The following is a 26,298-nucleotide window of genomic DNA, read 5'->3' on the forward strand; positions in this document are numbered from 1 at the left end:
GAACCTGATCCAGAACGGGACCCAGAGAGGAGCTTTGGACAAAGCTGAAAGGCTGTAGGACGAGGGGGGGCAAAACCAAGTGGTGCTGGGAGCAGACGAACACGCTCAAACTGGAGATCATGTTCAGGTGTGTGTAGATCACCTGGGGGGGGGGGGGGGGGGGGGGGTGGGGTCTGGAAGCTGCTCCGCCCAGCCTGAGAACAGACAGACAGACAGACAGACACGGGGGGGGGGGCGCGCGCGCCACTCGGGACTCCTCACACCGGAGGCCTCTGGTACCGGCAGCAGCCTCTGGTACCGTCACCAAGTGTGGCCCAAACGCGCCGCAGGAGCACCAACATCAGAATTCCAACATTTGTTGGCTCATAAAATACAGAAAAGAAATAATAAATATCGGGACAGACGCGTTGATGTTAGACCAGGAGTGTTGGACCCCAGTCCTCCAGGACCACGATCCTACCGGGATCTGGATCCTACCGGGTGGAAAACTGGCGTTTTCTGCCCTGAATGAGGCCGATTCCCACCCGGGAGGATCCAAATCCCGGTAGGATCGTGGTCCTGGAGGACTGGGGTCCGTCATCCCTGTCCGAGACACACCCCGGGCCTCAGTGTGTGTGTGTGTGTGTGTGTGTGTGTGGTGTGTGTGTGTGCGCGCGCGCGTGTGAAATGTGTGTGACTGGTTGGACCGTCTGAGGCGGCCGATGCTGTCTGTGAGTGCGCGCGTGCGCGTGCGCGATGGGGGCGTTTTTGGTGCACCAGCGCTTCATCTGGAGGAATTTCCGCACCCGCAGACGCTTGTGTGCGGGTCAGGCTGCGGTTCTGCGGGTCATTGTTAAAGGAAAAGCCCGTCTGGGTTCGGATGAGACCGAGCTGAGCCGGGTTAGTCGCTGTTTATGGCTCTGCGCTCCAGGACCGGGTTCTATCGGCAGGAGGTCAACCGAACCGTGTGGGAGGTTCCGGAGAGGTACCGGGACCTGAGGCAGATCGGAACTGGAGCCTACGGAACCGTGTGGTAAGAACCAAGTTGACTTTTAATCATCTGATGGACAAATTTAAAAGAAAACGTGTCAAAATTTGCTTTTTGTGCGCATTTTTTTTAAAAAGTGCGTCACAAAAGTTTTCCCCCAAAGAAACGTCGGAAAATCAGGAGACTTTTGTCATTTAGTCCAACTTTTATTGGACCCGAGTCGTTCCTGCCTGTGGGGGCCCTCTGCACAGCTGGCCCGGAGGCCTGGGATGCATTGTGTTACGGTCAACAAAGAACCCCCCCCCCCCCCCTTCAGTCTCATTGTTGGGGGAGGATCGACCCCCCATCACAGAAAAGTGAATGTTTGGAGGTTTCCACACGTCCACAGCAGGAAGGAAGAATTAAAACGATCAGAATTCCCCCCCACTCGCGCAGATCTGGATGAACTGGCGCCCAGAATAAGTGAAGCTTTCCATGAATCCGTGTTTCCTGAGTATTCCTGCCTCCTCCAGCTCAGCCTGGGACCGGCGCTCGGGGTCACAGGTCGCCATCAAGAAGCTGCAGCGCCCGTTCCAGTCCAAGCTCTTCGCCAAGCGAGCCTACAGGGAGCTGCGTCTGCTCAAGCACATGAAGCACGAAAACGTAACGCTCCGTCTCATCCCGCTCCGCCTCATCCCGCTCCGCCTCATCCCGCTCCGTCTCATCTCATCCCGCTCCGTCTCATCTCATCCCGCTCTGCCTCATCCCGCTCTGTCTCATCTCATCCTGCTCCGTCTCATCTCATCCTGCTCTGTCTCATCCCGCTCCGTCTCGTCTCATCCCGCTCCGTCTCATCTCATCCCGCTCCGTCTCATCTCATCCCGCTCCGCCTCATCCCGCTCCGTCTCATCCCGCTCCGTCTCATCCTGCTCCATCTCATCCCGCTCCGCCTCATCCTGCTCCGTCTCATCCCGCTCCGCCTCATCCCGCTCCGTCTCATCTCATCCCGCTCCGTCTCATCCTGCTCCGCCTCATCCTGCTCTGTCTCATCCCACTCCGTCTCATCTCATCCCGCTCCGCCTCATCCCGCTCCGTCTCATCTCATCCCGCTCCGCCTCATCCCGCTCCGTCTCATCTCATCCCGCTCCGTCTCATCCCGCTCCGCCTCATCCTGCTCTGTCTCATCCCGCTGCTCCTGCTGCTCGCTCCGCCTCATCCGCTCCGTCTCATCCCGCTCCGTCTCATCCCGCTCCGTCTCATCTCATCTCGCTCTGTCTCATCCCGCTCCCTCTCATCCCGCTCCGCCTCATCCCGCTCCGTCTCATCTCATCCCGCTCTGCCTCATCCCGCTCCCTCTCATCTCATCCCACTCCGTCTCATCCCGCTCCGTCTCGTCTCATCCCGCTCCGTCTCATCCCGCTCCGCCTCATCCCGCTCCGTCCCATCCCGCTGCTCCTGCTGCTCTCATGTCCGTCTTCTCCCGCAGGTGATCGGGCTGCTGGACGTCTTCACCGCCGAGGTGTCCCTGGACCGCCTGCGGGACTTGTGAGTGCGAGCGTCCCCGGGAGGACGGTCGGCTGCTTTTGTCCTGACCCGTCCTGCGTTCCCTGTCTGCAGCTACCTGGTGATGCCGTTCATGGGCACCGACCTGGGGAAGCTGATGAAGCTGGAGCGGCTGACGGACGAGCGGGTGCAGTTCCTCGTCTATCAGATGCTCAGAGGACTCAAGGTGACGCGACCCAGCAACACACACCTGTTCATTTATGTATGATGCTTTGTTCTAAACAGGTGCTTAAAGCTGGTTAGTTTGGGTTTAATGAGCCTGAAACGGAACCATCGGGTTAGTTTGGTCTCTGTTAATCCTGATGTTGTTGGACTGACTTCACCTGTGTGTGTGTGTGTGTGTGTGTGTGTGTGTGTGTGGTGTGTGTGTGTGTGTGTGTGGGTGTGTGTGTGTGTGTGTGGTGTGTGTGTGTGTGTGTGTGTTCTCTCCCCAGTACATCCACTCTGCAGGGATCATCCACAGGGTGCGTGAACCTTTCAGACACATTTGTGGGGGTGGGGGCTTTTGTTCTCTCTTCTTTCATTCTGTTTCACACAGGCAGGAACAGAGAAAAGAACAGAATTCCATCAATATTGGTGTGGAAACAGTCTGGAATTGTCTTTCTTTTCCTTCCTCAGGACCTCAAACCAGGAAATCTGGCCATAAATCCAGACTGTGAGCTAAAGGTATGCTAAATTAATGAATATCAAAGGTGGCCGCACATTTAAGCCTCTTTTTTTTCCCGCTATTCCAGATCCTGGATTTTGGGCTGGCGAGGCAGGCGGACGCAGAGATGACCGGTTACGTTGTGACCCGCTGGTACCGAGCGCCTGAGGTCATCCTCAACTGGATGCACTACACACAAACTGGTAACCTTTCCTTCATCCCAATGCAGTAGCATGTGTGGGAAGAGAGTCAAAACCGGGTGGATCCATCCCATAATGCTCCCTCTTTTCCAGTGGATATTTGGTCGGCTGGTTGCATCATGGCGGAGATGCTGCTGGGAAGGCCGCTGTTTAAGGGAAACGACCGTATCCTTGGACTGGAAGTAGCCAGAATTTGTTGATCAGAACCCTCTCTTCCATCAGTGAGTGAGAACACTTGACCCAAACTCCTCCCAGACCTGGATCAGCTCCGGGAGATCATGAAGGTCACGGGAACGCCGACGGGTGACTTTGTGGTGAAGCTACAGAGCCAAGATGTGCGTGTTTACTCCTCCAGCATCCAACCGGATCGAGTCACCTTAAACTGGTGGAATCATTTAACACCAGCTGAAAATCTCAGAACCAGTCAAGGTTCCAAATGAGCGGAAGCCAGCCTGGAAAACTGGAATTAACTAGACTAGTTGCTTAGCTTAGCCTAGCTTAGCCGTCTGATATCAACTGGCCACTATAGCCATCTATTTTAAAGGTTCAATAAAAACAAAAGGACAGATATGAAGAATCGGTGCTTTAAGTGCTTCAGAAATCCAACAATCTTTCCGTCACTTCCTCTCCGACAGGCCAAAAACTACATCAGGAGTCTTCCCAAAGTGCCCAAGAAAGATTTGCACTCCATTTTTTCTAAATCCAGCTCAAACGGTACGTTGAGATCCTGGTGCCGACCCAGTGGTGCGCTGATTTCCATCCCACTGACCTTCGTGTGTGTGTGTGACCTCCACAGCCGTGTGCGTCCTGGAAAAGATGCTGCTCCTGGACCCCGAGGAGCGGGTCAGCGCCTCCGAGGCTCTCGATCTCGATTTCTTCAGCGAGTTCAGAGACGTTGATGAGGAGACGGAAGCGCTGCCGTATGATCAGACCCTGGACAACACCGACCTGCAGCTGGACCAGTGGAAACGTGAGGAGACGCGGCGCCCCTGTCGCTGCAGTACCGGACCCGGCCACAGGGGGCGCTTGAGAGTTGAGAGCGGGGTAAAGATGAATTACATTTTATTCCTGTTTTGCAGGTCACACGTTCACAGAAATACTGACCTTCAGACCAGCCAGAGACTCCAGAGAGACGCCCCTTTAACAGCGAGAGTGCACACGCACGCACGCACGCACACATCCCTGCACACGAGACTTGGGCAAATAAATACTGGCAGTGTAGTGGGTCTGAAATAGCCACATATAGTTTTATTATTTAACAGACACCCCCTCTTTTTCATTTTAATATTTGAACCTTTATACGGTTTGCAGAAATCATTGCCACTTTGCACCAGTAGAGGGTGCTTTAACACCAGTGGGTCCAAGCAAACAGTCTATGCTCTGCTTTTGCTCTGCGCATGTGCAAAGAATAAAATACACTGCGCAGCAGTAGCGTGAGCTGACAACTCGCGTGTCGTGTGTTTGGATCCACAGGTATTTATACCGTAGCTTAGCCGCTCAGCGCCCGCCGCCTGAGTGGCTCATGCTGCCGGACCAGAGACCCCTAGCTCTGGCGCCGGTAACATTTGGGGGCTCGTCCGGGATCATTAGCGTTTCTGCCTAGTGAAGTGAGTGTCGCGACGACGTGAAACGGTGCCCAAAGCTTCAGGGAAGGCTGCAGTCCAGAGCGTCATCCAGAGAGCGGAAGTCACCAGAGTAACGCCAAGATGGCCACTGTCACCCCACGGCGGATGCTGATCTTCAAGATCCAGAAGAATCTTTCATATTTGAGTACAGACCAGCTATTGGCAGTGGTGAGTTCAATAGACGATGGCAGCAAAACTCACGAGGTTAAAGATTTGAGTGAACCAGAACTGTATGACCTGATTGTGGACTACCTCAGGAGTGAGAAATTAAGTGATGGAAGATGAAGGTATGACACAACTCCTTATCCTGAATGACATGCTGAGTGACCTGCTGGCCACAGACCCCGGTGGAAGTGAAGCTCGCCAGACTGCGCCGGAGACAGGACAGCCAGTGGAGGAGTCATCACCCCACCAGGAGCAGCTATCCACTTCACCTCATTCTGATCATCACGACACAGTCACACAATCCACCACCACCCCCACACAACCACAACATTCCCACACAGCCATTGCAGATGAACAAAGACATTCACATGCATCCAGCACCTTCACGAAGAGACAGTGGACTGCCAGCAAGGAACTTTGACACTTCCACAGTCACCAGGGCTTTCACCGCAGGCGTTGATGGATCTCCCCATGGTAGAGTAAGTCTGTCATCCAGCATGGGAGACCAGGTATTGAGGGTGAATGATTTTGCAGCTCTGCTCCCACGCAGAGAATTTAAGTACATGGTGGACAAATCTCTGATGTGGGTCTGATATGTCATACAGTAACCTTTGTAAAAATCGAAGAAGGTATACAGGAGGTTTTTACTGAGTCAGAGGTGATTCGCACTGTGATGAAAATAATCAAACCAGGTACATTCAGAGAAATGTTGACAAACAAAAGTGATTTAACTGTTGATGAGCTAAAGCGGTTTCTCCGCGCACATATCAGGGACAAAAGCAGCACTGAACTTTTTCAAGAGTTAAATAATGCTAAACAACAGGACAAAGAGAGTCCTCAACAATTCCTATACAAGATAATGGGTTTAAAACAGCGTGTTTTGTTTGAGTCACAACAACCTGGTGCAGAGTTTAGCTACGACAAAAAGCTGGTTCAGGGCACCTTTCTTCACACTTTGTATCAAGGTCTGAATGAGAAAAATAACCATGTTCGTTATGATCTCAAACCTCTTCTCACAGACTCGCAGGTTAGTGATGACTTTCTTTTGGACCAGATAACTAAGTCTACCAGTGAGGAGACAGAGAGACTCAGACGCCTTGGCACAGTAGCTAAAAACCGACCAGTGACTGTGAGCCCAGCTCAGCTTGACTGTAGTGACTCAACTAAGCAGACTAGAGTTGACACTGAGTTACAGGCTAACCGTGCCGCTATTGAAGAACTGACTGCACAGGTGTCCTCCCTGACCAAACAGCTGGCTCAAGTGGTGAGGCTGCTGACACTGCCACCCCTGTGAACACACACTCAGCCACAGCCCAGCCAATGCCACCAACATCTGAAGCCCGTGGCAGATGCAGCAACTGTGTTCAGCAGGGCAAGATGAGTTGCCCTCACTGCTTCGTATGTGGCCAAGCTGGACATCGGGCGGTCGGCTGTCTTCAAAGGAGGACGTCGGGAAACGGGATGAGGTCACTGGAGAAGGGCAGCCAGTGACCGTGACAGCTAAGGAACCCTCAGCCCAACCCAGCATGTCTAAGGCAGCAAGTCCTGTAAAAACAAAAGCACAGTGTCAACCACCAACAAAGAAACGCTTAGCACAGCTCATAGGAAAGCGATGTATGGTCTCATGTACTCTCAATGGTGTTCCTCTCCAGATGTTGCTTGACTCAGGGGCTCAAGTGACGATGGTGGGGAGAGGCTGGATGAAAGAAGCACTCCCCCATGTCAATATCCAGCCACTTGAATCCCTCCCTCTTGATGAGCCGCTGGTGATTTCTGCAGCAAATGGCACAGTTGTCCCCTTTGATGGATGGGCAGATGTTGAACTCCAAATCGGTAACAAACACTGTGGATATGTCACCATTCAAGTGCCAATGCTAATCAGCCAGAACTGTCTCAACTGTCCTCTCTTAGGCAGCAATGTTTTAGTTGAGATAATCAAAGAACAGAGAAGTGAGGTTGATATTTCTGCTTTATTAAAAGAAACCTTAAGTATAAATGACAGTGCTGTCGAAGCCCTAGTTGCCGCTTGCCAGATGTTGACCCCAGGTGAGACAGCTGTAGAGTGCAGTGTGAGAACAGGGAAGACGGGTTCCACCATTCCTGCAGGGCAGATTTGTGAGGTGAGGTGCAGAGTCAGGGAATGGCCAAGTGGTGGGGTTATGCTCTTCCAACCCGATGTAGTGAGTAACTGTCCTGAGGGGTTGGATTGTTTCAGGCCTTAGTTGATGTTCCAAGTGGGTCCACAAAATTTGTCAAGATACCTGTTCAAAACCCCACTAAACATGACATCTACCTCCCTAAGAGAACAGTTTTAGGAACATTAGAGGAAGTTACTGAAGTTAAACCAGTGAACTGTTCTCCCGGTGGGTTAGAACCCATGTCCCCTAACACTGTTAGTACATCCTCAGCTCAGGTTAGCACAGACAAACAAAGAGGAACAAGTGAGAAAAACAAGACAGAGGACACACAACAACACAGAGATGGCATCCCCCTGTTGATGTGTCGCACCTGGAGAGACATGAACAAAACATAGTCAGAGACATGTTGTATGAGGAGTCAGATGTCTTCGCCAAAGATGACTGTGACATTGGGTGCATCCCAAGCCTGCAATTGAAAATCCATCTGAAGGATGACACGCCAGTGCAGACGTCCTACAACTCTGTTCCGAAGCCCTTGTACAGGGAGGTGAAGGACTATGTACAAAATCTTCTTGACCAGGGCTGGATCAGAAAGTCTACTTCTTCCTACTCATCTCCAGTGGTCTGTGTTAGGAAGAAGGACAAGAGTTTGCGTCTGTGTATTGATTTTAGAGGCTTGAATCGGAAAACCATCCCCGACCCCCCTCTTCCACGCATCCAAGATCTGTTAGACAGTCTGGGGGGGTACTCATGGTTCTCCATACTCGACCAGGGTAGTGCATACCATCAAGGGTTTGTCGATGAGAGCTCCAGACATCTGACTGCCTTTAGCACACCCTGGGGGCTTTATGAGTGGACCCGCCTCCCATTTGGTCTAACAAACGCCCCAGCGGCTTTTCAAAGATGTAGGGGAGTTCTTGACGGGTTAAGGGACGAGTGCTGTTCTCCATATTTGGACGACGTTCTCTGTTTTTCCAAGACTTTTCATGACCATGTTGAAGATCTGAGAGACGGGTGCTCTGTCGCCTGCGAGAGTATGGTATCAAATTACGTCCAAAAAAATGTGACCTGTTTAAAAGCCAGGTCAGGTATTTAGGCCGCTTAGTGACTCGCGAAGGTGTTCAGATTGACCCTGAAGATATTGAGGCAGTTCAGCATTTGAAAGAGAAAGAGCCAAAGAATGTGGGAGAGGTCAGAGCCCTCTTAGGTTTTTTAGGCTATTACAGAACATTCATACAGGACTTTTCTAGGATAGCAAGACCTCTGTTTCAGCTGATAGAGAGTCCTAGTGAGCCTAGCCAGAGAGCTACCAGGTTAAGTCAAAAAATACTAAGAGTGGTCAGCTCTTATCCAAAACACCTGTTTATTGGACACCAGATCATAGTGCTGTAGTATCACGCCTGGTGGATATGTTAACCAGTCCACCCATTTTGGCTTATCCAGACTATGACTTACCTTTTGTACTCCCACAGATGCCTCGAACGAAGGTCTGGGTGCTGTGCTCTATCAACAGCAGGGAAACAAGCTCCGGGTTATTGCTTATGGCTCCAGGACACTCACGCCTGCTGAGAAAAACTACCATCTCCATTCTAGCAAGCTTGAGTTCCTGGCGTTAAAGTGGGCAATCTGTGATAAATTTAGAGATTACCTCTATTACGCCCCCACTTTCACAGTATACACGGATAATAACCCCCTTACATATGTTTTGAGCTCAGCCAGGTTGAACGCAGTCGGACATCGTTGGGTGGGTGAATTAGCCGACTTTCATTTCACCATCAAATATCGTCCAGGCAAGTCAAACACTGATGCTGACACCCTGTCAAGACACCCAGTGCATCTTGATGGTCACCTGAAAGAGTTCACAGAGACAGTGTCCCCTGATGTAGTCTCCGCCATCTGGCAGGGAGACACAGCTGTAAAAGACGGTGATGTGCCGTGGGTGGCTGCATTACAGCTGCAGTCGGATGTAAGTGACGCACACTTTGGAGGCACCCCTGTCATCACACCAGAGAGTGTCAGAGATGCACAGAAAGAAGATGCTCCTATCTGTGAGGTGATAAACCTAAAGAAAAATGGATGGAGTCCTCAGGATAAAGGAAAGAGACAAATGGGACGAGAAACACGCAGACTGGTACACGAATGGAACAGACTCAGACTTGACAAAGGGATTTTGTACAGACAGACAGGACAGAGGAAACAGTTGGTTCTCCCCAGTAAACTGAAGGCCACCGTGTTAAAACACCTGCATGATGACATGGGACATGTGGGCGCTGATAAAGTCATACATTTAGCACGAGAAAGGTTTTATTGGCCTTTTATGCAACAGGACATAGAAGATTATGTGATTCGCCAGTGTCAGTGTATTAAACAAAAACATCCAAACAGACCAGAGAGAGCACCTATGGGTTCTATAACAACCAGTGCCCCATTTGAGCTCATCTCAATTGATTATTTACATCTTGAACAGAGTAAAGGTGGTTATGAGTACATTTTAGTCCTGGTAGATCACTTTACTCGGTTTGGTCAAGCTTATGCCACAAAAAACAAATCTGGCAGAACAGCAGCTGAGAAAATCTTCTATGACTTTATCCCTCGCTTCGGGTACCCTGCAAAGCTACATCATGATCAGGGCCGGGAGTTTGAAAACAGTCTCTTCCAGAGACTTCAGCAGTTCGCAGGAATTTCCCACTCACGAACCACTCCCTACCATCCGCAGGGGAATCCTGTCGAGCGCCTGAACAGGACACTTCTACAGATGCTCCGCACTCTGCAGGAGGAGAAAAAAACAGAGTGGAAGGATCACCTACCTCACATTGTCCACGCGTACAACTGTACAAGACATGAGGGAACAGGTTATTCACCATTTTTTCTTCTTTATGGTAGAGCTCCACGTTTGCCTGTAGATCTGCTCTTTGACTTGAAACCTGAAGAGGGACCACGGTCCAGGCAAGAGTATGCACAGAAATGGGCTTCACGCATGCAGGAAGCATACAAAATTGCTTCAGAAACCAGTGGGAAGCGTTCAGCTAAGGGAAAGAAGTATTATGATCAGCATGTGAAAGGTATTACACTGCAGCCTGGAGATCGTGTGTGCTTGTCAGGAATCTGTCGGAGAGGGGTGGTCCGGGCAAACTTAGAGCTTATTGGGAGGAAAAGGTTCATCAAGTGGTTGAAAAGATGGGAGACGGACCTGTTTACAGAGTTCAACCAGAAACAGGAGAACGCACTCTCCGTGTGCTGCATCGCAACCTTCTGCTACCTGTTAATGATTTGCCTTTAGAAGTCCCACCGAGTCAGTCCGCACCTAGACAGAGACAAAGACAGACAGACTGTTACAGAAACAGAGAGACAGTGGAGCAGGAGTCTGAACACTCTGAGGAAGAGGAGGAATACACATATTGCCTTCGAACAATTCCAGTATATAGCAGGAGGAGAGTCAGACCGGCAAGTCCTCAGTCTAACCCACCAGATGAGCTCCGACCTATAGCCCCAGAGTTTCAACCACTGAGACATACTGAAATGTCAACTGAACAACAACGTGATCCTGTCACCGTCCCAGATCCAGTGCAGACACCAGACCAGCAGGCAGCTGTTCCACCACCAGCTCAGGAAGTGCAAGGAGAAATCATAACTGATGACACTGCGGAGGAGGCTGATTCAAGAGAGCAGGAGGACAATGATGAGCCTGCAGTGGAACTGTCTGAGGAGGAAGTGCAACCTGTGAGGAGGTCAGCTCGAGCACAGAGACCTCGAGAAATGCTCACATATGACACTCTTGGACAACCATCATACCAGTCTTGGGGACCAGGTGCAAACCTGATGTTCGCCTATGCCCCTTACCCCATGTCTCATCTCCCATTACCCCTCAATCCATGTCCCATACCCTCCTTTTACCCAGCTGTCCCCGAACATTGTTTCTACCCTGCACAAGCAGTGTGGACATGCTAGAGACACACAAGACTTGAAGGACAGACGAGACCAGACTTCACTGTACACATACACACCTACACCTGCACACACTTACACACACATGCTTCCACATACACACCTACACTGGCACACACTTATACATATACACACATAACTGTACGTTGACAATTGGACTGTTTTGAGACATTTTCTTTTAATATTTTTGTTAGTTTGGTTCTAGATGTCTGGAGACATCTCTTGAAGCAGGGGAGAGTGTAGTGGGTCTGAAATAGCCACATATAGTTTATTATGTTAACAGACACCCCCTCTTTTTCATTTTAATATTTGAACCTTTATACGGTTTGCAGAAATCATTGCCACTTTGCACCAGTAGAGGGTGCTTTAACACCAGTGGGTCCAAGCAAACAGTCTATGCTCTGCTTTTGCTCTGCGCATGTGCAAAGAATAAAATACACTGCGCAGCAGTAGCGTGAGCTGACAACTCGCGTGTCGTGTGTTTGGATCCACAGGTAGTTATACCGTAGCTTAGCCGCTCAGCGCCGCCGCCTGAGTGGCTCATGCTGCCGGACCAGAGACCCCTAGCTCTGGCGCCGGTAACAGCAGCAGCAAACCTTTTCTTGGGTGATTAATTAGGATTAATGAACTACATTTCGTAATTTGTCGTTGTTGATGTTTCTACTTTGAATAAACCCGATGTGTTGTTAATTTGCCTTTCAGCCCATGTTCTTACTAAACTGACAGCTGGTGTGTGCGTTTTGATGATTCTCTCTGACCGTGGCTGTTTCCACAACCAAGAACCACGCGTAGCTTAAAGATATGGAAAACTTCTGACCCAGGTTGATTCATTTATTTTACGAGTTTTAACATACCTGCAGGAAAAGGCTGAAAAGGCATGTTCAGGGGAAGACGCAGAATTCCGAGCCCACAATCTTAACGGGCAAGAGACACCGGACCGCCCACCAAAACACACGCACGCACACTTACAGTTTCACTTACACCTGGCGGCGGTTCTAACTTTAAATTTGCAGGATTTTACCTCAATTCAGCCGTTTCTGCAGTGCGACATCTTTCTTTTTTAGTAAAGAATGCGGTGACATTTCGTCAAGCATTTAAATTTCGGCCGGTGTCTTTAAACCCTGCTTGATCTTACGCTTCATCGGGAATCTCATTAATTTAGTTAAACCACAAGTTTAAATGTGAATTTATCGGGACGCAATTGTAAAGTTACTTCCGGGGTTGGTTGCAGTACCAGTGTCCCACCACACGAGGGCGGCATCGGTCGAGTTTGACTTACAGAGCACGTGATCAGCTTGCTCGAAGAGAACCTTTCCTTAATGTATATATTCTTAAAGGAATCACAGCGTCTCCGTGGAGAAGCTCCGAACAATCCAACTTTGTAAACAAAACAAATATACCTTTATTCAAACTTGAACATAGCTGCATATTTTCACCTATAAAATCCAAACGTCACAGCCCGTACTTCTTCTGCAAGGCTGTGACGACTGATGCTTCCAGTTCAGCCTGGCGGAGGAAGTCAAACAGGTCTGAGACCACTGTGGGACGGAAAGAGCAGAGCAGATGAGGCTCGATGAGGAGAAAAACAAGATGGCTGCCGAGCGAGCGAGCGAGCGCGCCAGAGGAACTCCACCTTTTCTCTCCGCAGACGACATGAACATGACGGCCATGTCGAAGCGCCCCACCGCGGCGAGGCTGCGCAGCACCTCCAGGGTGACGGCCGGCCCTTCGCTCCTGCACAACACTGCTGTTAACGCACAGGACCCGTAGGCGAGAGGAGCGCGCTGCCTCAAACTCACCTCAGATAGAAATCCCGCAGAGTCCTCAGGATGTTGTGGAGCACGTCTGGTTCCAGAGAGTTGCGGAAGATGTTTCCATACTCCTCCGGCTTGATTTGCTGCAGGGAATAATCACAATGCTGCCTCATGTGTTTCCATCACGAGCTTTTCCAGGCTCATCTCTTGGATCTCCAGTGTCTGGAGACGTCCGTTACAGCCTGTTCTGCTCACCCTCAGATATCTGTAAACCACTTCTGGCTGGTTTCCAATGGTGTGGAGCTGAGCCTCCAGCTGGAAGCTGTTGCTGGGTGGAGGAGGCAGCTCTGCGTCGGTCGGAGAGGGAGCGGGATCCACTCCTGCCTCCTGCGCTGGTCCTTCTGACCGAGTGCCAGAGAGAACGCTGGGAAAGAGGAGCGAAGGACGTGTTTAGCAGAGGAAATGATGGAATTTATATCCTCAAAATAACAAAATATGATCTCAGTCACGACAGATGGGCTGAAATATTTGCTGCTAATATTTAGCGACACGTTAAGAGTTCCACTGACGGGTCAGGTGACCGTGAGGAGACTTCTGCAAGCTCCCCCATCTTGATCATCTTGGCGGTGGGTGACATCGACAGCGGAGACGAGCGCTCCTCCGCCTCCCTCGTCTCGTCCTGGATGACCGACCTCGGCCCAGCCGGCAGGTGCTCGGTGCTGCCGCTCACTTCCACAATCTCCATCCTCCTCAGTGGTTTCTGAAGGACGTCACACATTCAGCAATTGACACCTAGTAAATCCTAAATTATATATATTCAACCACAGCCACAAACCTGAATTCGAAAGCTCTCTATTGCCACCTGCTGTACAATTGCAGGTACTACAAATATGGATTTTTGCTTTCTTTCATCATTCGTGTTTTTTTTAGCTTTAATTAAAGGTTTTAGTCCAAAACCTACTTAAGTCTTTTTATGAGTCTAATAAATAAGGTTTAAGCTGGGAAAGTGATGTTAGAATGGAGAGGTGGGAACTCACAGCAGAGCGCAGATGTGCTGGTTTGTCTATAGGCTGAACTGTCCTCCTCTGGGTGCCGTCAGGAGGCTGAACATTGCTGGAATTCAGTGCCTGACAGAGAGACACATGAGGGACAAAGACATTCTTCTCCATTGATCATTTTTCAGTATCTTTAAAATGGTTGCTGCCCTTTGTAAACTTAGCTGCTCCTTTCCCCCACATTATCAGAGCCAATATCCCACTGGGAGATTACGGGATGCACAAACGTACGATCTGCACTTTCTGGAGCTCGTTCAGGGCCTGCTTGTTCCCTGGTTCCAGCTTCAGCACCTCCTCGAAATCTAGAACATGCAACCATGCAAACTCAGGTACAAACGTGATCCATATGGGCAGCACTGTTTAGGAGCAGACCTTGTTTGGCCTCCTGCAGTCTCCCCAAAGCTGCTCGTGCGGTGCCCCTGCGGGCGAAAGCCTTGGAATAGGAGTCGTCCAGGCAGATGGCTCTGCTGCAGTCCTCCTCCGCCTCCTCGTACCTGTGGCACATGGTGGCTCTTCTTTTAACAAGCACCTGTCGTTTCAAAGAAAGTCCCCCTGAAGATCACATGCTGGCGCTGACCTCTGCAGCTTGAGGAAGGCCATGGCTCTGTTGGCAGGCAGAAGGATGTTCATGCTGTCGGCCTCCATTCCTTGGCTGTAGCACTCGACGGCTGCCTCGTACTTGCCTTCCTTGAAATAAGCGTTTCCCTGACAGGAACAGGATCAACACCCGGGTCACCTTCGATGTTTAAATGTTAAAGGCACTTTTCACTGCGAACCGCTGCTTTAGTGCTCGCCTTCTACAAGCTCTGATTGAGTTTAAAGGAGTAAAAACTGGACCCAGTGAAGCACTTGAGTAACTGTAGTTAATGACATTCAACCACTGATGAAAGCGACTGAGCATTAATATACTAAAAACGTACAGGAATTACAGAAAATGCAGCCTTCACACCACAAAGGAGCCAAACTCTGAGTGTATATTGACCTGTACTGGGGAAAAGAGGTCGAACACATCCAAGCCTACCCTGTCTTTATGGAAAACCGCCTCCTGCTGTCTCTGCTGCGCTTCCACGCGGCTCTGCTGATCAGGATCCAGAGCGGGAGCCTCCGGAGGCTGTGCTGCTCCACTCACACCGGCTGGACCCTGGCATCCAAGAATCTACAACCAGCAGGGAACCAAAAGCCATTCAGGGAAAGGAACCTTCAGAGATCCCCCTCAACACGGCACAGGCTTCACCTCTTTGATCTTCTTCACTTCACACAGCGCCTCCATGTTGCCGGGGCTGAGCTTGAGGACCGTCTCGTAGTCTGAACATGAGAAGATGTCAGGCGGCGCTCCGCATTTCTGACGCTCTACCTGTTTCACGGAGCGTCACCTTCTAGCGCGGGCTCGTACTTCTTCAGGGCGAGGCGCGCCGCTCCTCTCCGCGCGTACGCCTTCACGTAGCTGCCGTCCAGGACTACGGCCAGGTTACAGTCGGACTCGGCCACGGCGTACCTGTGAAGGACAGCCTCAGTGCAGTGCTCCGTCTCTTTCCACGTACCTTCACCAGCCACGGCGCCGTCCGTTCCGCTCACTTCTTGAGTCTGAAGAAGGCGGTGGCGCGGTTTGTGGGGAGCACCGGGTTGTGAGGGTCCGCGCCCATGCCTCTGGTGTAACACTCAATGGCCTCGTTGTACCTGCCATCTCTGAAGAACGCGTTCCCCTGAGAGCAAAAGGGTCCTTTGTTCTTAGGCAGCTTCACACATTATTCTGGTTTTGCAGAGTTCTCCGCACCTTTTCTTTCTCCGCGAGTGCCTTTTCCCGATCAGGGGCAGCTTCCTCGGAGTCGGAATCATTAGAATCCGCTGGACTGTCCTCCTTATCCACCTCGGACAGAGCTTTGTCCTGTAAACATCAGATTTTTAAAATCAGTCCAGGAAGCCACAGATTTCAGTCACTGTCTAAAATCAACACACACCACATCGAACTTTTCCCATGAGCTATAGTCGTAGGATTTTATCCTCGGATCTTTTTTGTTCTCATCCCCTTTTGCTTGTCCATTGGCTGCTGGTTCGCTCTTCTTTTTCTTTGCCTTCATCTTTGATTTGTAGTCTTTGTTGCGCACAGGCGGAAGCTTCATCTAGACCAGACACCAAAGGAACACCTTAGGTTCATCCCGAACATACAGCACATGATGGATCATGGCAGCACAATCCAACCTGTCCCTCTTGAACCCTTCCTTTCCGCAGCTCCTCGTCCTTCTTCTTGATGTCCGTTTCCCAGCTCTCCAGGTCCTTCATAAAGCTCACCAAATCCTCAGTATTCTGCCGCATCTGAAGATGCAAATCCATGGCTTTGTTTGTCCCGGACATACTAACCCCTGTGAAAGACACATTGGTTTTATTGATAGTTTTTGCTACTTGCTGCAGTGGGTTCGGTGCTGAAACCGAAAGGAAACTGTTGAAACCACACAGTTATACATCTGCAGCTAACTAACCAGCTAACGGAGATTCAAAACTAAAGAAAATGAAGTGAAAATGGAGCGACGCCGTTCGCTGTGTTATAGCTGTAGCGTCTTTCTATAGATATCAGATATAGGGGAAACGTACCTTACGTTATTCTCGCTTTAAAGTCCCGGGAAATCTGCCGTTAGCTACAGCGACGTGTTTACGGAGGTAGCCATGACAGCCCGACGACCAGCATCCTTTGCGCAGTGTTGCGCAACACACTCCTCAATAAGCAGCGTCGCTATTGGCTGTTGCTGGAGGTCGCAAAGAGACGCAAATAAACCGATTTCACCTTTGAGAATGAAATAGGTCGACTTACAAGCGTTTAATTCTTAATAAAAATCCACATTCACAATAAACACATTACCCGTTAAGATTGGACACACCTTATTTATTGGTTTTTCTATTTTTCGTGGCATTGTATGTTCTCACCAAAGGCATCAAAACTAAGTTCCTTGAGCTTCACGGTTTGTCCAACCTTCTTCTGATGCAGCTCCATGAACAAGGCAAAATATTCCACATATTAACCTCGATAAAGTACACAAGTGACGTGAAAACCATCTCATGCGACCGCCTCATGACGCTCATCCAGAGGTCAAGGGTTTGAAACCCTGTCATCACAGCAAAGGGTGTCTACTGAAAGGAATCCAAAATGTTATATCACATTTTTCCTACAATAAAATAATAAAAATAAAGAAAAAACATTGAATGAGAAAATGTGTCCTAACTTTTGGCTGGTAGTGTGTATGTCCATACATACAAATGTTCTATATCAAGAAAGTCATGGACAAACACCAGCAATTAGTGGTGTGTTTTCTCCCTGCGTTTCCTTTTAGCCAGGGATAGAAGCCTAGTTTGAATGGTAAATTCACAGGCTAACATACCACTAGAGACACGGAATAATGTGCAACTTGTGCTTCCTGGGGAGGCACAAAGAATCAGGTGTCTCATGGTGCCAGAATTTTACCCTGTATTTTGTATTTCTAGAGTTGCCCGGGGTGACTAAAGGTAGTCGATAGCAGTCGTAACACTGTTGTCACATGTGTTGAATCTGTTGATGGTAAAATGATCAAACACCAATTAATTTGAGCCTGTGATATCTTGACCTTAGTTTGAGTTTCTAATTTCCTGGATATCAAATTGTTCCCCCATCTGTGTGTTCCTGTCCCAGGTCTGGCTGTCATACATTCAGGAGCCCCCGAACCATGTTGGGCTTCTGGAAAATGTAGATTTTATTTAAAAATGGCACGTATGCATACAACAACTGACTGCATGTGGTCGCATATAATTAAAACCAGCCAAATATTCACCATCGTCTGAAACTGGAACTCGACTCGGAGTTAGCGGTCTGTTCTAAATAGACGATCTTCGTTGTGGCGTTCTTTCGTGCAGTTTATTTTTTAAATTTAACTCAATCCTATTTAAGAAATATCCAAATTGAATGCAACGCGTGTCTTTGTTTTCTTGTTCTAATAAACATTTGTATTATTCCACCGTAAATCGTCACCTTTGACCTCTCGCCCGTCCTGTGATTGGCTGAACCGCGATGTCCTCTCTGTAGCTCCCGAGAGCTAACCAGGGCAACTTATGCTAACACTGACGGTTCCACTGGAAGCCACGATGGACAAGAGTAAACAAGAAGAGGATTACGGTTATCACTTGTTCCCTACGAGGAATAAGGAGAAGCAGACGAAGACCTCGCTCTCCGAGAGCCTGTTCACCTTCAATCACAAGTGTCAGGTCATGCTCAGGTTTGCAAAGGAAACCAGTGAGTATTGCAAAGTTTCTCCCCCCGTTATCATCAGTGCACATTGAATATGGGGAATGTTATCGGCAAACATGCCTATAGGGACGTAGACGGGACTAGAGCTTCGTGTTTGCAGCATTTAGCATATGCTAAGTCAGTTAGCATTAGCTCCTGTCAACAATAAAGAGCTGCTGTCATGGTGGTGTGCACGTTCCTCAGGTCCGTATGCGCAGCTCCTCCTCAGTGCCATGAAAAGCTCAGGATGGTATGTATGCTTTATGTTTAATAAATTACCCCGCGCTTGATTTCACACTTTACCTTTGCAGGACTTGTTTATTCTTGCAGAGACTATCTGCTGTAATAATAATAATAATAATAAACCAGTCAGTCAAACGCTGCGTGATGAAGACCTTTAAGACTCTGTCCCCCCCAACACAGCAACGTGTTAAATGACCGACACTTCACCTGTGAGGAGTGCGATGGGACGGTGAGCGGCGGCTTCGACGCCGCCTCTTCGCAGGTGAGAACCAAAGTCTGGACCCGAGACCCGTGGCTCCGTCACGGATGATTCACGTGCCCCCTGCTTGCAGATCGTCCTGTGTCAGAACAACATCCACCAGCAGGCCCACATGAACCGGGTGGTCACGCACGAGCTCATTCACGCCTTTGACCACTGCCGGGCCCACGTGGACTGGTTCAACAATTTCAGACATCTTGCTTGTTCGGAGGTGAGTCTCGCGGTTTGTTCAGGTTCTGTCCTCCACGGAGGTCCTTGTTCAGGTTCTGTCCTCCACGGAGCGGAGCAAATGTCTTCACGCCCCCGTTTCAGATCCGAGCCGCGAACCTGAGCGGGGACTGCGCTTTCGGCAACGAGGTCGCGAGGTTCAACTTTGGTTTGAAGGAGCATCATCAGGTAGCTGTGCGTGGACGCCTCCGGTAGGTCTCTGGGTCTCCTTCTCTAACGTCCTCCCCCTCCTCGGACAGGCGTGCGTCAGAGGCCGGGCGCTCCGCTCCATCCTGGCGGTGAGGAACATCAGCCCGAAGGAGGCGGAGAAGATCGTGGACGAGGTCTTCGACACCTGCTTCAACGACCACGCGCCCTTCGGTCGAATCCCCCACAGCAAGAGGGACGCTCACTTTGCCTACAGGGATTACGAGAACAGGAACCGGTACTACGCCAACCTCTAGCGCCGCGTCCCGGGCCGCCTGGACGGGCCGTCACGTCGCTCCAGGTGCCGTGGAGGTGCGGCAGGAGCCGCCCTTCACTTCAGCTCTGTGCTCAGATGTGATCGATTCATGTTTAAATCAGCGACTCGATGTCGAATTCAAAGGTCGTTTCTCATCGGAGAATCGGGACGGGGCAACGGAAGACTGAGAAGACCTGAGGTTCTTCAGAAACGGGGCGGATCGGGTGATAAAGGGGGCGACAGGCAGAGAGGGTCTGATTCATCCTTCCATCACACAGCTGCAGTGAAGGGGGGAACTGTCCTCCCTGGTACCGGCGCCAGCGCTGAGCTGCTGGGGTGTGTCGGTGTGTTCTGGTCGACCCTCGGAGACGCGATCACGTCCACAACTGTCATGTCGAGTTAATCGTGCTCAAATTAAACCGCCTGTTTGTCCCAGTTGGTGCTTTCCTTCCATCCCGAGTGTGAAAACGTGTCTCTGACCTTGTGGGAAGGGTTTTATTTAATTTGGGGGGTATTAAATGGGCAAGAAGTTCCTGAAAATAACGTCGGCGACTCGATTCACATGTCTGAAAATGTCACCGCTGACATCTTTAGTGGACATTAGCATTTAAAGAGTCTCATATCCCCCCACAAAGATTAATGAGGGAAAAGTTATAAGGGAATTAGCCTCATAATCCCTCCTCTTCCTCGTCGGCTGCCTATCTCAAAGACAACAACCTCTGCATGGTAATTGGCGAGTCTGGGAGGATCTGCTGGCGGAGTGTAATGTCCCTCTTATCTCCACGCTGTCCTCTTCAGAAACGAGCCAGTGGGAGGGACAAACAAAGAGGATTATGTTCATTTTTGAAGCTTAACAGTAAATACTGGGAAATATAAATAAATAAACCCCCTCAAGGCGGTTACATTAATAAAAGACGACAGTATAACACCAATAATAGAAATGATGTTTGTCTTCTAACTCTGGAAATACAATTAATAAAACACAAGAGTGGACGTGTAAGATGATCCGTCCACATTTACAGACGATCACTGCTGAAATCCTGGAATTATTCGTTGTCGAGGGCTCTTTAAATGTCCTCTCGCTCTGGGAATTAAAGTTTACCCGGTTGTTCAGCTAAATTCAAAGCTATTTTTGGTGCTCGCCAGGTAGCTTCTGGATAAACACACAATTTCTATCCTTCCTCCAAATGAACCTTTTACAGTAAGTCAGCAGCACACAGATGCTTTTACATCTTTTACTTCACGTTTCACTACATGAAAAGAAAATATGTCTTTTTCTGTTTGTCTCTCGGCAAAATATTTAATATTCTCCCCTGGAAGAAGAGTCAGTTACTATGGTTACATGCAGCAAGACAATTTCAGTCATTTGCTGTAACTCCTCTGATTTCCTGGTGTTGATTCAAGATTGCAAATACACCCCCACGCACAGGTTTGTGCCATAATCCCCCCCTTTAAAAATATGAGTAGCAACATTTGATCCGAGGTAATAAAACAGCTATAGAACCACCGCCTGCAGTACCACCTCTATGCTGCGGGTGGCAGTGTTTCCCAACAAAAGGCGCCTCCCTGCTGAACTGATGCAAAAGACTGAATTAATTGAGCAGCTCTTCCAGGTGATGCTGAAGGCTTTTTCCTCTCGAGCTGGAGCAGTAATCGGAGACGCTGCTGCGAAGAGTGACGACTTTTCATTATTCCACCTCCGTAAGCAGGCAGCGCCCACTGTGATCTAATTACTGGGCTCCAGAAACGCCCGTGTCTTCGCACTAATCTGCTGTAGGACAACACATTAACCCTGAGAGCACTAATGAACTCATTTCATTAATTAAAAAAGTGCCAAATTTGACTTTAGCGTGGAGGGGTGAGGACATCAGCTTCTCGCAGCATTTTAAAACACGTGACTCACTGGTAATGATTGCAAACTAAGTTCAAAACTTCCTGTTGACCTGGTGTTTCTGACACTTGGGCGTCGAAGTTGGGACGTGTGACAATCAAAACATGGCACCGGAGGTGGGTTATGATGGACGTTCGTCTGTGTTTGGGGCCCGTTAAGAGTTCTTCAGCCTGAGGAACAAAAACGCTGGAACGGAACCAACATGGATGAAATGGTGGCAGTAAATATTAGCACACACTGCTCATCATTAAATATGCACAAAACCATCAACTCACCCCCGAAAGATGACAGGTTCCTTATTTATTAGCACTTTTAGTCCCGATCCATTTCATTTAAAACAGGAAAACGCTCCACATGGCTCAAGATGTGGAGCTGTGCTTTATATTTAAAGCGTGAGATTCACATTCATGTATTCATCGCGCCGTCAGAGGGAAAGAAGAGAAAATCATTAGAATTCACAGCACAAATCTCCGCTGGCAAACTGTCTAACCTGACAATTAACTTCCGCTGCGGGGGATCACAGTTTGACTCAATCTGTCTGTGTGTGAATTAATTATGTTAAAACGGAGGATTCATTAAGGCGTCCCCGTCTTTACACTCGGCAGAGATCATCGTGCACAGCAACACACAACAGGTTCCAAATACTCATAATATGGGCACCTCCCGGTTTTATATATTTATTCATAAAATTGCTCCTCCTGCAGGACAAGTTGCTCATTTAAAATATTAAAATGCACAGACAAGAATAATTTAGCCAACTTGGAAGTCACTCATTGGTTTGTTTTGTCATGGAGATAATGTCCTCACAAATATAGAAAGTTTAGTCTAGGGGTGCTTTTCTAGATCGTCCTATTCACATGGATCATGTCACACACACACACACACACACACACACATGCACACACACACACACACACACACACACACACACGAGGAAAGATTTTCCAAGTTTACTAGTTGTCATATTTCCTAATTGTATTTCACTTTATATTAAAACTTAAATTGTGTGATTTTCTCACTTTGTCAAGTAAATTAGAAGTGCCAGAAGGTTAACACTCGCCGTAGAGCTGTAGATGACTTCCACACCAGTAATTAATGCAGGCTGGCATTTGAATCTTCATTACACTAATGATATGCATGATATTAATTAGGCCTAAGTGATTAACACAACAACTGCTGGACAATGTCCTGGGGTCTGAAGAGGACCGACTTTCCCCTTTTATTAACACTCCCCAAAGCTACACGCTCATTAATAAGCTGCACTGACCTTGACGAGTGCTGTGAGGCGTGTTGAAAGTAACTGAGTACATTCTGTAGGCAACAAGAGCTGAATTCTGTCTCCGAGTAAAGTAAAAGAAAAACAAGGTGGAAAACTGAGCTTCAGGTGAGGCGAGAGGCCAAATGAGAGACGAGGAAGGTCAGGAGGAGATAAATGAATGGATGGGAACTAATGAACACAAAAGCAGGTTTAATTGAAGTCATTTCATGACTTGTTGCTGATTCCACGTTTGTTTGTTGGAGCTGATTAGATTCTAATTTAAGTGGGAGAAAATTGCGTTATTGAATATTAGTGTTGCACTTCCAGATTTCGCCGCACGGGGGCAGCAGGTGAAAGACTGAGTTAGACTCAACCAGCAGAGAGGGGGCGCTATTTTCTGTGCCTCCACTGTTTCGCCAGTAAACACCAAATTAGTGTCATTACTGGACCCTTCAGTCAGAACCGGTTGGTCCAACGAGGCGGACAAAGTGTCCAGGATCCAGTGCTGCAGCCTCGTAAACCCCCCAGGGACGAATTCCTGCACTGCCCTTGAATTCCCATCAATCAAAACCCTCAAGAACGGGCAAAAAAAGATCACCTCATCTGTCCCATTTATCCAAGATAGTGGTTAGCCCGCTCTGGGCCGCCTGGGACTCCCCCCTCATTGGAGGGAGGAGCGGCAGAGATCGCCCGGAGGCCCGAGCCGCTTCGCCGGTGAACCAGTTCAGTGCAACCTCCTGCACCGCGCGTCACGGGCGCAGATAGCCGCCCCCCAATCTGGCGGCTTTGTCACGGTTGAGCTCTGGCAGCGGCGGCGCCGGTCATCCCGAACATCCGCGACCAGAGGGATTAGCGTGACTTCAGCACGGATCTGAGAGGAGATGGATGCAGGTTGTGCTGCGACCGTATGGCTCCGGCGATAAGTGGCGAGGACGCTGGGAGGCCTGCGCTCGCACCCATTCCTCACTTTGAGGGGGGAAAGTGGAACAGAGGAAGTAACTGGCTACCGGAGGAAGAGAGCGGTCCCTTCTAACGTGACGTGAGGCTCGGCTGGACCTTCTACACTGGACCGTCTCGGAGAGCATTTCTTATTACTGCTGCCGGGCCAAACTAATGTGGCCTCAACCACAAGTCCCAGAAACCCAGAAAAACTCCCTCCCTGAAAGTTTCCATCGCAGCACCTACTGCGTACAGCCTGCGCCCCCTACAGGCCTGAGTAGCCACTCCCACGGCGCCATTTTACACTGGCGTACCCTGTTTAGGACACTCGGTGCATCCCATAATGCAGGGGGGAAAGTTCAACAGGAGCTCCCTAACTGAGCAAAACCTCCCATCACCTCTCTTATTACAGCACAACGGTCTAAAGTGGTTTTGGACACTTGGACGATAGGTTTGGACGTTGGCGGTGACCGGTCAGGTGAGCTGGCAGGTCGGGGGCGGAGCTGACCCCGATTCTTGAGGCGCATCACCATCATTCGTTAGCAGCTTTGAGCACTTGACGGCTCCTGATGGAAGCAGATGAAACATACGGCAGGATTTGCATAAAACACCCATTTAGCCTGCGCAGCATCGTGAAAAGCTCCGAGACGGCGTCGCTGAGGAGACGTTTTGATTTTAAGTGATTAGTTGCTCGCTGCTTATTCAGATTCTCCTCCCCCCCCCCCCCCATCATTACGTAAATGTTGCAAATCAGACATTATTGCCACATTAGCTTTGGGGGTCTATAAACGCCCCCTCTGGTGCTCTCCATCCCACAATTATCCCTTCTTTAGAGCCGAACTCGCTGTGGCCGCTAGAGGGCGCTCGGGAGCTACCCCCGACGCACACAAAGAGCCCTCTAAGCCCTTTTTATTGGCCTTCATCCAGTTTATGAACCTGTGAGTTAACCCCCGGGACTGACAGCGGTGTCGCTGGGTAAACACGGCTCGGACCCTGTGTGACGCAGCTCAGCCACCAGCTGATCGAGCTGGACACATTTAAGAGCGAAGGTGAAGTCTGTTACTCATAAACCAGCCAACGGGCCATATATCTCCCCCCACGTCCGCGTTTAACCCCCACGCTGGAGGATCTCAGAAAGAGCCGTCATCTCAAGAAACCACTTCTGATGGAAAATGCAGCTGTTTGCAAGTTTAGCTGGGGATGGAAAGACTTGTAAGGCACGGTCCAACGGTGCTGCCGGCCTCCTGGCAGACTCACACAAGGACGCGGAGCTGCGGTTTCACGTGGTTCCACAAGCTGCATGAGTCACCGGCCAGAAACACGTCTCCGTGCACGGTGGAACTGGGTGACTCTGCAGCCTGGTGGGCGCACGCCAAAGACAACAGGCCAGGCTCGGCCTGGAGAAACATGTGTGAAAGATGCTGGAACTGGGGATTGTGTGACACGAACTGGGCTAAAGAACAGTCTCAGCCACTTTTATTAACATTGGACTTGAAATAAGAAACTCAATATTCAGCATAACTGGTTTATTTGAACGGTGGATGATTACATGGAAGCAGCTAATCCAGCTAACAACGCCTGTGTTTCCCAACACAGGCTAATTTAGCACCATTTAGCTACGATTAGCTTTATATTATCTGGAGGTCGCCTCATGCTGACGTTATTATTGCTCAGCTCACTGAGAAGAAGGAAAAAAATAAACTCACAACTTGTTGTGCTGTTTGTTTCCAACTGGTCCAGCGAGAGATCGTTAGTCTGGAGGACTAGTCATCAAGGAACCGGAGTAAAATGCAGAATATCCTGGATCATATCCAACTTTTCTCACATTCAGGTCTTTTGCTCTGAGCTGTTGGTGTTCAGACGTCATGGCGCGGTGATTAAAATCAGGTGTGTGTGTGTGTGTGTGTGTGTGTGTGTGTGTGTGTGTGTGTGTGTGTGTGTGTGTGTTCATACTGGCAATTACTGATCTTTGAAAAGAGGTGGAATTTGCCTTTTGATGTGTGTTTGCCTTCCTTAAAGAAGGAAGAAAGGAAAAGAGCTGGTTAGACAAATAACTGACAGTAGTGTCAGTGTTGATGCAGCATGAAATTCCACTGATTAAAGACGTGATTCTACCCTGGAACCCTGCAGAGAGCCGCACTGGACCGGCACAACCTTTCATTTGCATTGTCAGCTTTTAGAAAGAATGTTTAGCATAAATGTGAATGTTTAAAGAAAATACTGCAAATGTTCCCGGAACATAGAAAATGTGGTAAAGTGGCCAGAGAATATTATAAGAATATTATAGCAGGCTGCTGTTCTGCATTTAATACCTAATAAAGTGTCCAGTGAGGATGAACAAGCCTCAGACTCCTCTCTTCTCTCCTCCTCTCCTCTCCTCTATCCTCCTCTCCTCTCCTCTATCCTCCTCTCCTCTCCTCCTCTCCTCTCCTCTCCTCATCTCTCCTCTCCTCTATCCTCCTCTCCTCTCCTCTCCTCTCCTCCTCCTCTCCTCTCCTCTCCTCTCCTCTCCTCTCCTCTCCTCTCCTCTCCCCTCAAGTCCAGACATGTTCCCCAGAATATATTTGAAAGGCATTCTGGGAAATGTAGTTTAGACTGCAGGATTTGTTGCCCCCAAACCATCAAGTTTAAACAAACAGATCATTTGCATCAGCGTCACAAGAATTCCATTTGCTGGTGAGTCCCAGGATTCCCAGTCTGAGAGCAACATCTGGCTGGTTTTAAGAGTCATGGACAGTTTGCTGCAGGTGGT

At 49.4% G+C, this 26,298-nt stretch overlaps 4 protein-coding genes and 2 long non-coding RNA genes across 8 annotated transcripts; 3 read left to right on the forward strand and 3 right to left on the reverse strand.

The window, feature by feature from the left end:
* Positions 1–658: 658 nt before the first annotated feature.
* On the forward strand, positions 659–11,918 carry mapk12b (mitogen-activated protein kinase 12b). 2 transcript variants are annotated; one of them, XM_057022699.1, is made up of 13 exons: positions 659–1,012; positions 1,480–1,609; positions 2,433–2,491; positions 2,564–2,675; positions 2,944–2,973; positions 3,128–3,175; positions 3,244–3,358; positions 3,449–3,520; positions 3,611–3,690; positions 3,991–4,069; positions 4,152–4,325; positions 4,435–4,568; positions 11,813–11,918. In XM_057022699.1, the coding sequence occupies exons 1-12, from the start codon at positions 894–896 to the stop codon at positions 4,497–4,499; spliced, it is 1,083 nt and encodes a 360-aa protein (XP_056878679.1). In that variant the 5' UTR covers positions 659–893; the 3' UTR covers positions 4,500–4,568; positions 11,813–11,918. The 2 variants fall into 2 exon arrangements, with proteins under 2 accessions (XP_056878679.1, XP_056878680.1); XM_057022700.1 differs by lacking the exon at positions 1,480–1,609 and having other exon boundaries at positions 879–1,012.
* Positions 8,606–11,727, forward strand: LOC130519330 (uncharacterized protein K02A2.6-like). The gene is made up of 2 exons (XM_057022688.1): positions 8,606–10,135; positions 10,843–11,727. The coding sequence occupies exons 1-2, from the start codon at positions 9,391–9,393 to the stop codon at positions 11,229–11,231; spliced, it is 1,134 nt and encodes a 377-aa protein (XP_056878668.1). The 5' UTR covers positions 8,606–9,390; the 3' UTR covers positions 11,232–11,727.
* On the reverse strand, positions 9,957–10,615 carry LOC130519361 (uncharacterized). Its single transcript, XR_008948283.1, has 3 exons — positions 10,474–10,615; positions 10,145–10,309; positions 9,957–10,050 (listed from the first exon to the last, which is right to left on the reverse strand). It is a non-coding gene; the product is annotated as an uncharacterized LOC130519361 (long non-coding RNA).
* Positions 11,919–12,606: 688 nt separating the features above from the next.
* On the reverse strand, positions 12,607–16,780 carry rpap3 (RNA polymerase II associated protein 3). Of its 2 annotated transcripts, none has more exons than XM_057022647.1 (17): positions 16,632–16,780; positions 16,237–16,397; positions 15,996–16,157; positions 15,812–15,922; positions 15,613–15,740; positions 15,411–15,532; positions 15,272–15,342; positions 15,059–15,193; positions 14,615–14,742; positions 14,410–14,531; positions 14,269–14,339; positions 14,020–14,109; positions 13,552–13,742; positions 13,238–13,406; positions 13,028–13,125; positions 12,862–12,962; positions 12,607–12,766 (listed from the first exon to the last, which is right to left on the reverse strand). In XM_057022647.1, exons 2-17 carry the CDS (start codon positions 16,387–16,389, stop codon positions 12,681–12,683), a joined length of 1,938 nt encoding a protein of 645 aa, XP_056878627.1. In that variant the 5' UTR covers positions 16,390–16,397; positions 16,632–16,780; the 3' UTR covers positions 12,607–12,680. The 2 variants fall into 2 exon arrangements, with proteins under 2 accessions (XP_056878627.1, XP_056878626.1); XM_057022646.1 differs by having other exon boundaries at positions 16,627–16,777.
* A 1,117-nt stretch (positions 16,781–17,897) lies between these two features.
* Positions 17,898–19,893, forward strand: atp23 (ATP23 metallopeptidase and ATP synthase assembly factor homolog). The gene is made up of 6 exons (XM_057022710.1): positions 17,898–18,292; positions 18,491–18,536; positions 18,710–18,791; positions 18,862–18,999; positions 19,101–19,184; positions 19,256–19,893. The coding sequence occupies exons 1-6, from the start codon at positions 18,112–18,114 to the stop codon at positions 19,457–19,459; spliced, it is 735 nt and encodes a 244-aa protein (XP_056878690.1). The 5' UTR covers positions 17,898–18,111; the 3' UTR covers positions 19,460–19,893.
* Positions 19,894–20,679: 786 nt separating this feature from the next.
* LOC130519368 (uncharacterized) lies at positions 20,680–25,940 on the reverse strand. The gene is made up of 3 exons (XR_008948289.1): positions 25,253–25,940; positions 21,625–21,726; positions 20,680–21,535 (listed from the first exon to the last, which is right to left on the reverse strand). It is a non-coding gene; the product is annotated as an uncharacterized LOC130519368 (long non-coding RNA).
* Positions 25,941–26,298: the final 358 nt, after the last annotated feature.

Source organism: Takifugu flavidus, chromosome 22 (genome assembly GCF_003711565.1).
Source record: "Takifugu flavidus isolate HTHZ2018 chromosome 22, ASM371156v2, whole genome shotgun sequence".
Taxonomy (NCBI): Eukaryota; Metazoa; Chordata; class Actinopteri; order Tetraodontiformes; family Tetraodontidae; genus Takifugu; species Takifugu flavidus.

Coding starts and splice junctions, on each gene's coding strand:
- mapk12b (XM_057022699.1), top strand. CDS start 894: ATGGCTCTGCGCTCCAGGACCGGGTTCTATCGGCAGGAGGTCAACCGA. Junction 2,492..2,563: donor CTGGACCGCCTGCGGGACTT/GTGAGTGCGAGC, acceptor CCCTGTCTGCAG/CTACCTGGTGATGCCGTTCA. Junction 4,070..4,151: donor TTCTAAATCCAGCTCAAACG/GTACGTTGAGAT, acceptor TGACCTCCACAG/CCGTGTGCGTCCTGGAAAAG.
- LOC130519330 (XM_057022688.1), top strand. CDS start 9,391: ATGGGACGAGAAACACGCAGACTGGTACACGAATGGAACAGACTCAGA. Junction 10,136..10,842: donor TACAAGACATGAGGGAACAG/GTTATTCACCAT, acceptor TCACCGTCCCAG/ATCCAGTGCAGACACCAGAC.
- rpap3 (XM_057022647.1), bottom strand. CDS start 16,389: ATGTCCGGGACAAACAAAGCCATGGATTTGCATCTTCAGATGCGGCAG. Junction 16,158..16,236: donor GAAGGGTTCAAGAGGGACAG/GTTGGATTGTGC, acceptor TGTCTGGTCTAG/ATGAAGCTTCCGCCTGTGCG. Junction 15,741..15,811: donor CACTCGCGGAGAAAGAAAAG/GTGCGGAGAACT, acceptor TTTTGCTCTCAG/GGGAACGCGTTCTTCAGAGA.
- atp23 (XM_057022710.1), top strand. CDS start 18,112: ATGCTAACACTGACGGTTCCACTGGAAGCCACGATGGACAAGAGTAAA. Junction 18,537..18,709: donor GCCATGAAAAGCTCAGGATG/GTATGTATGCTT, acceptor CCCCCAACACAG/CAACGTGTTAAATGACCGAC. Junction 19,000..19,100: donor GACATCTTGCTTGTTCGGAG/GTGAGTCTCGCG, acceptor CCCCCGTTTCAG/ATCCGAGCCGCGAACCTGAG.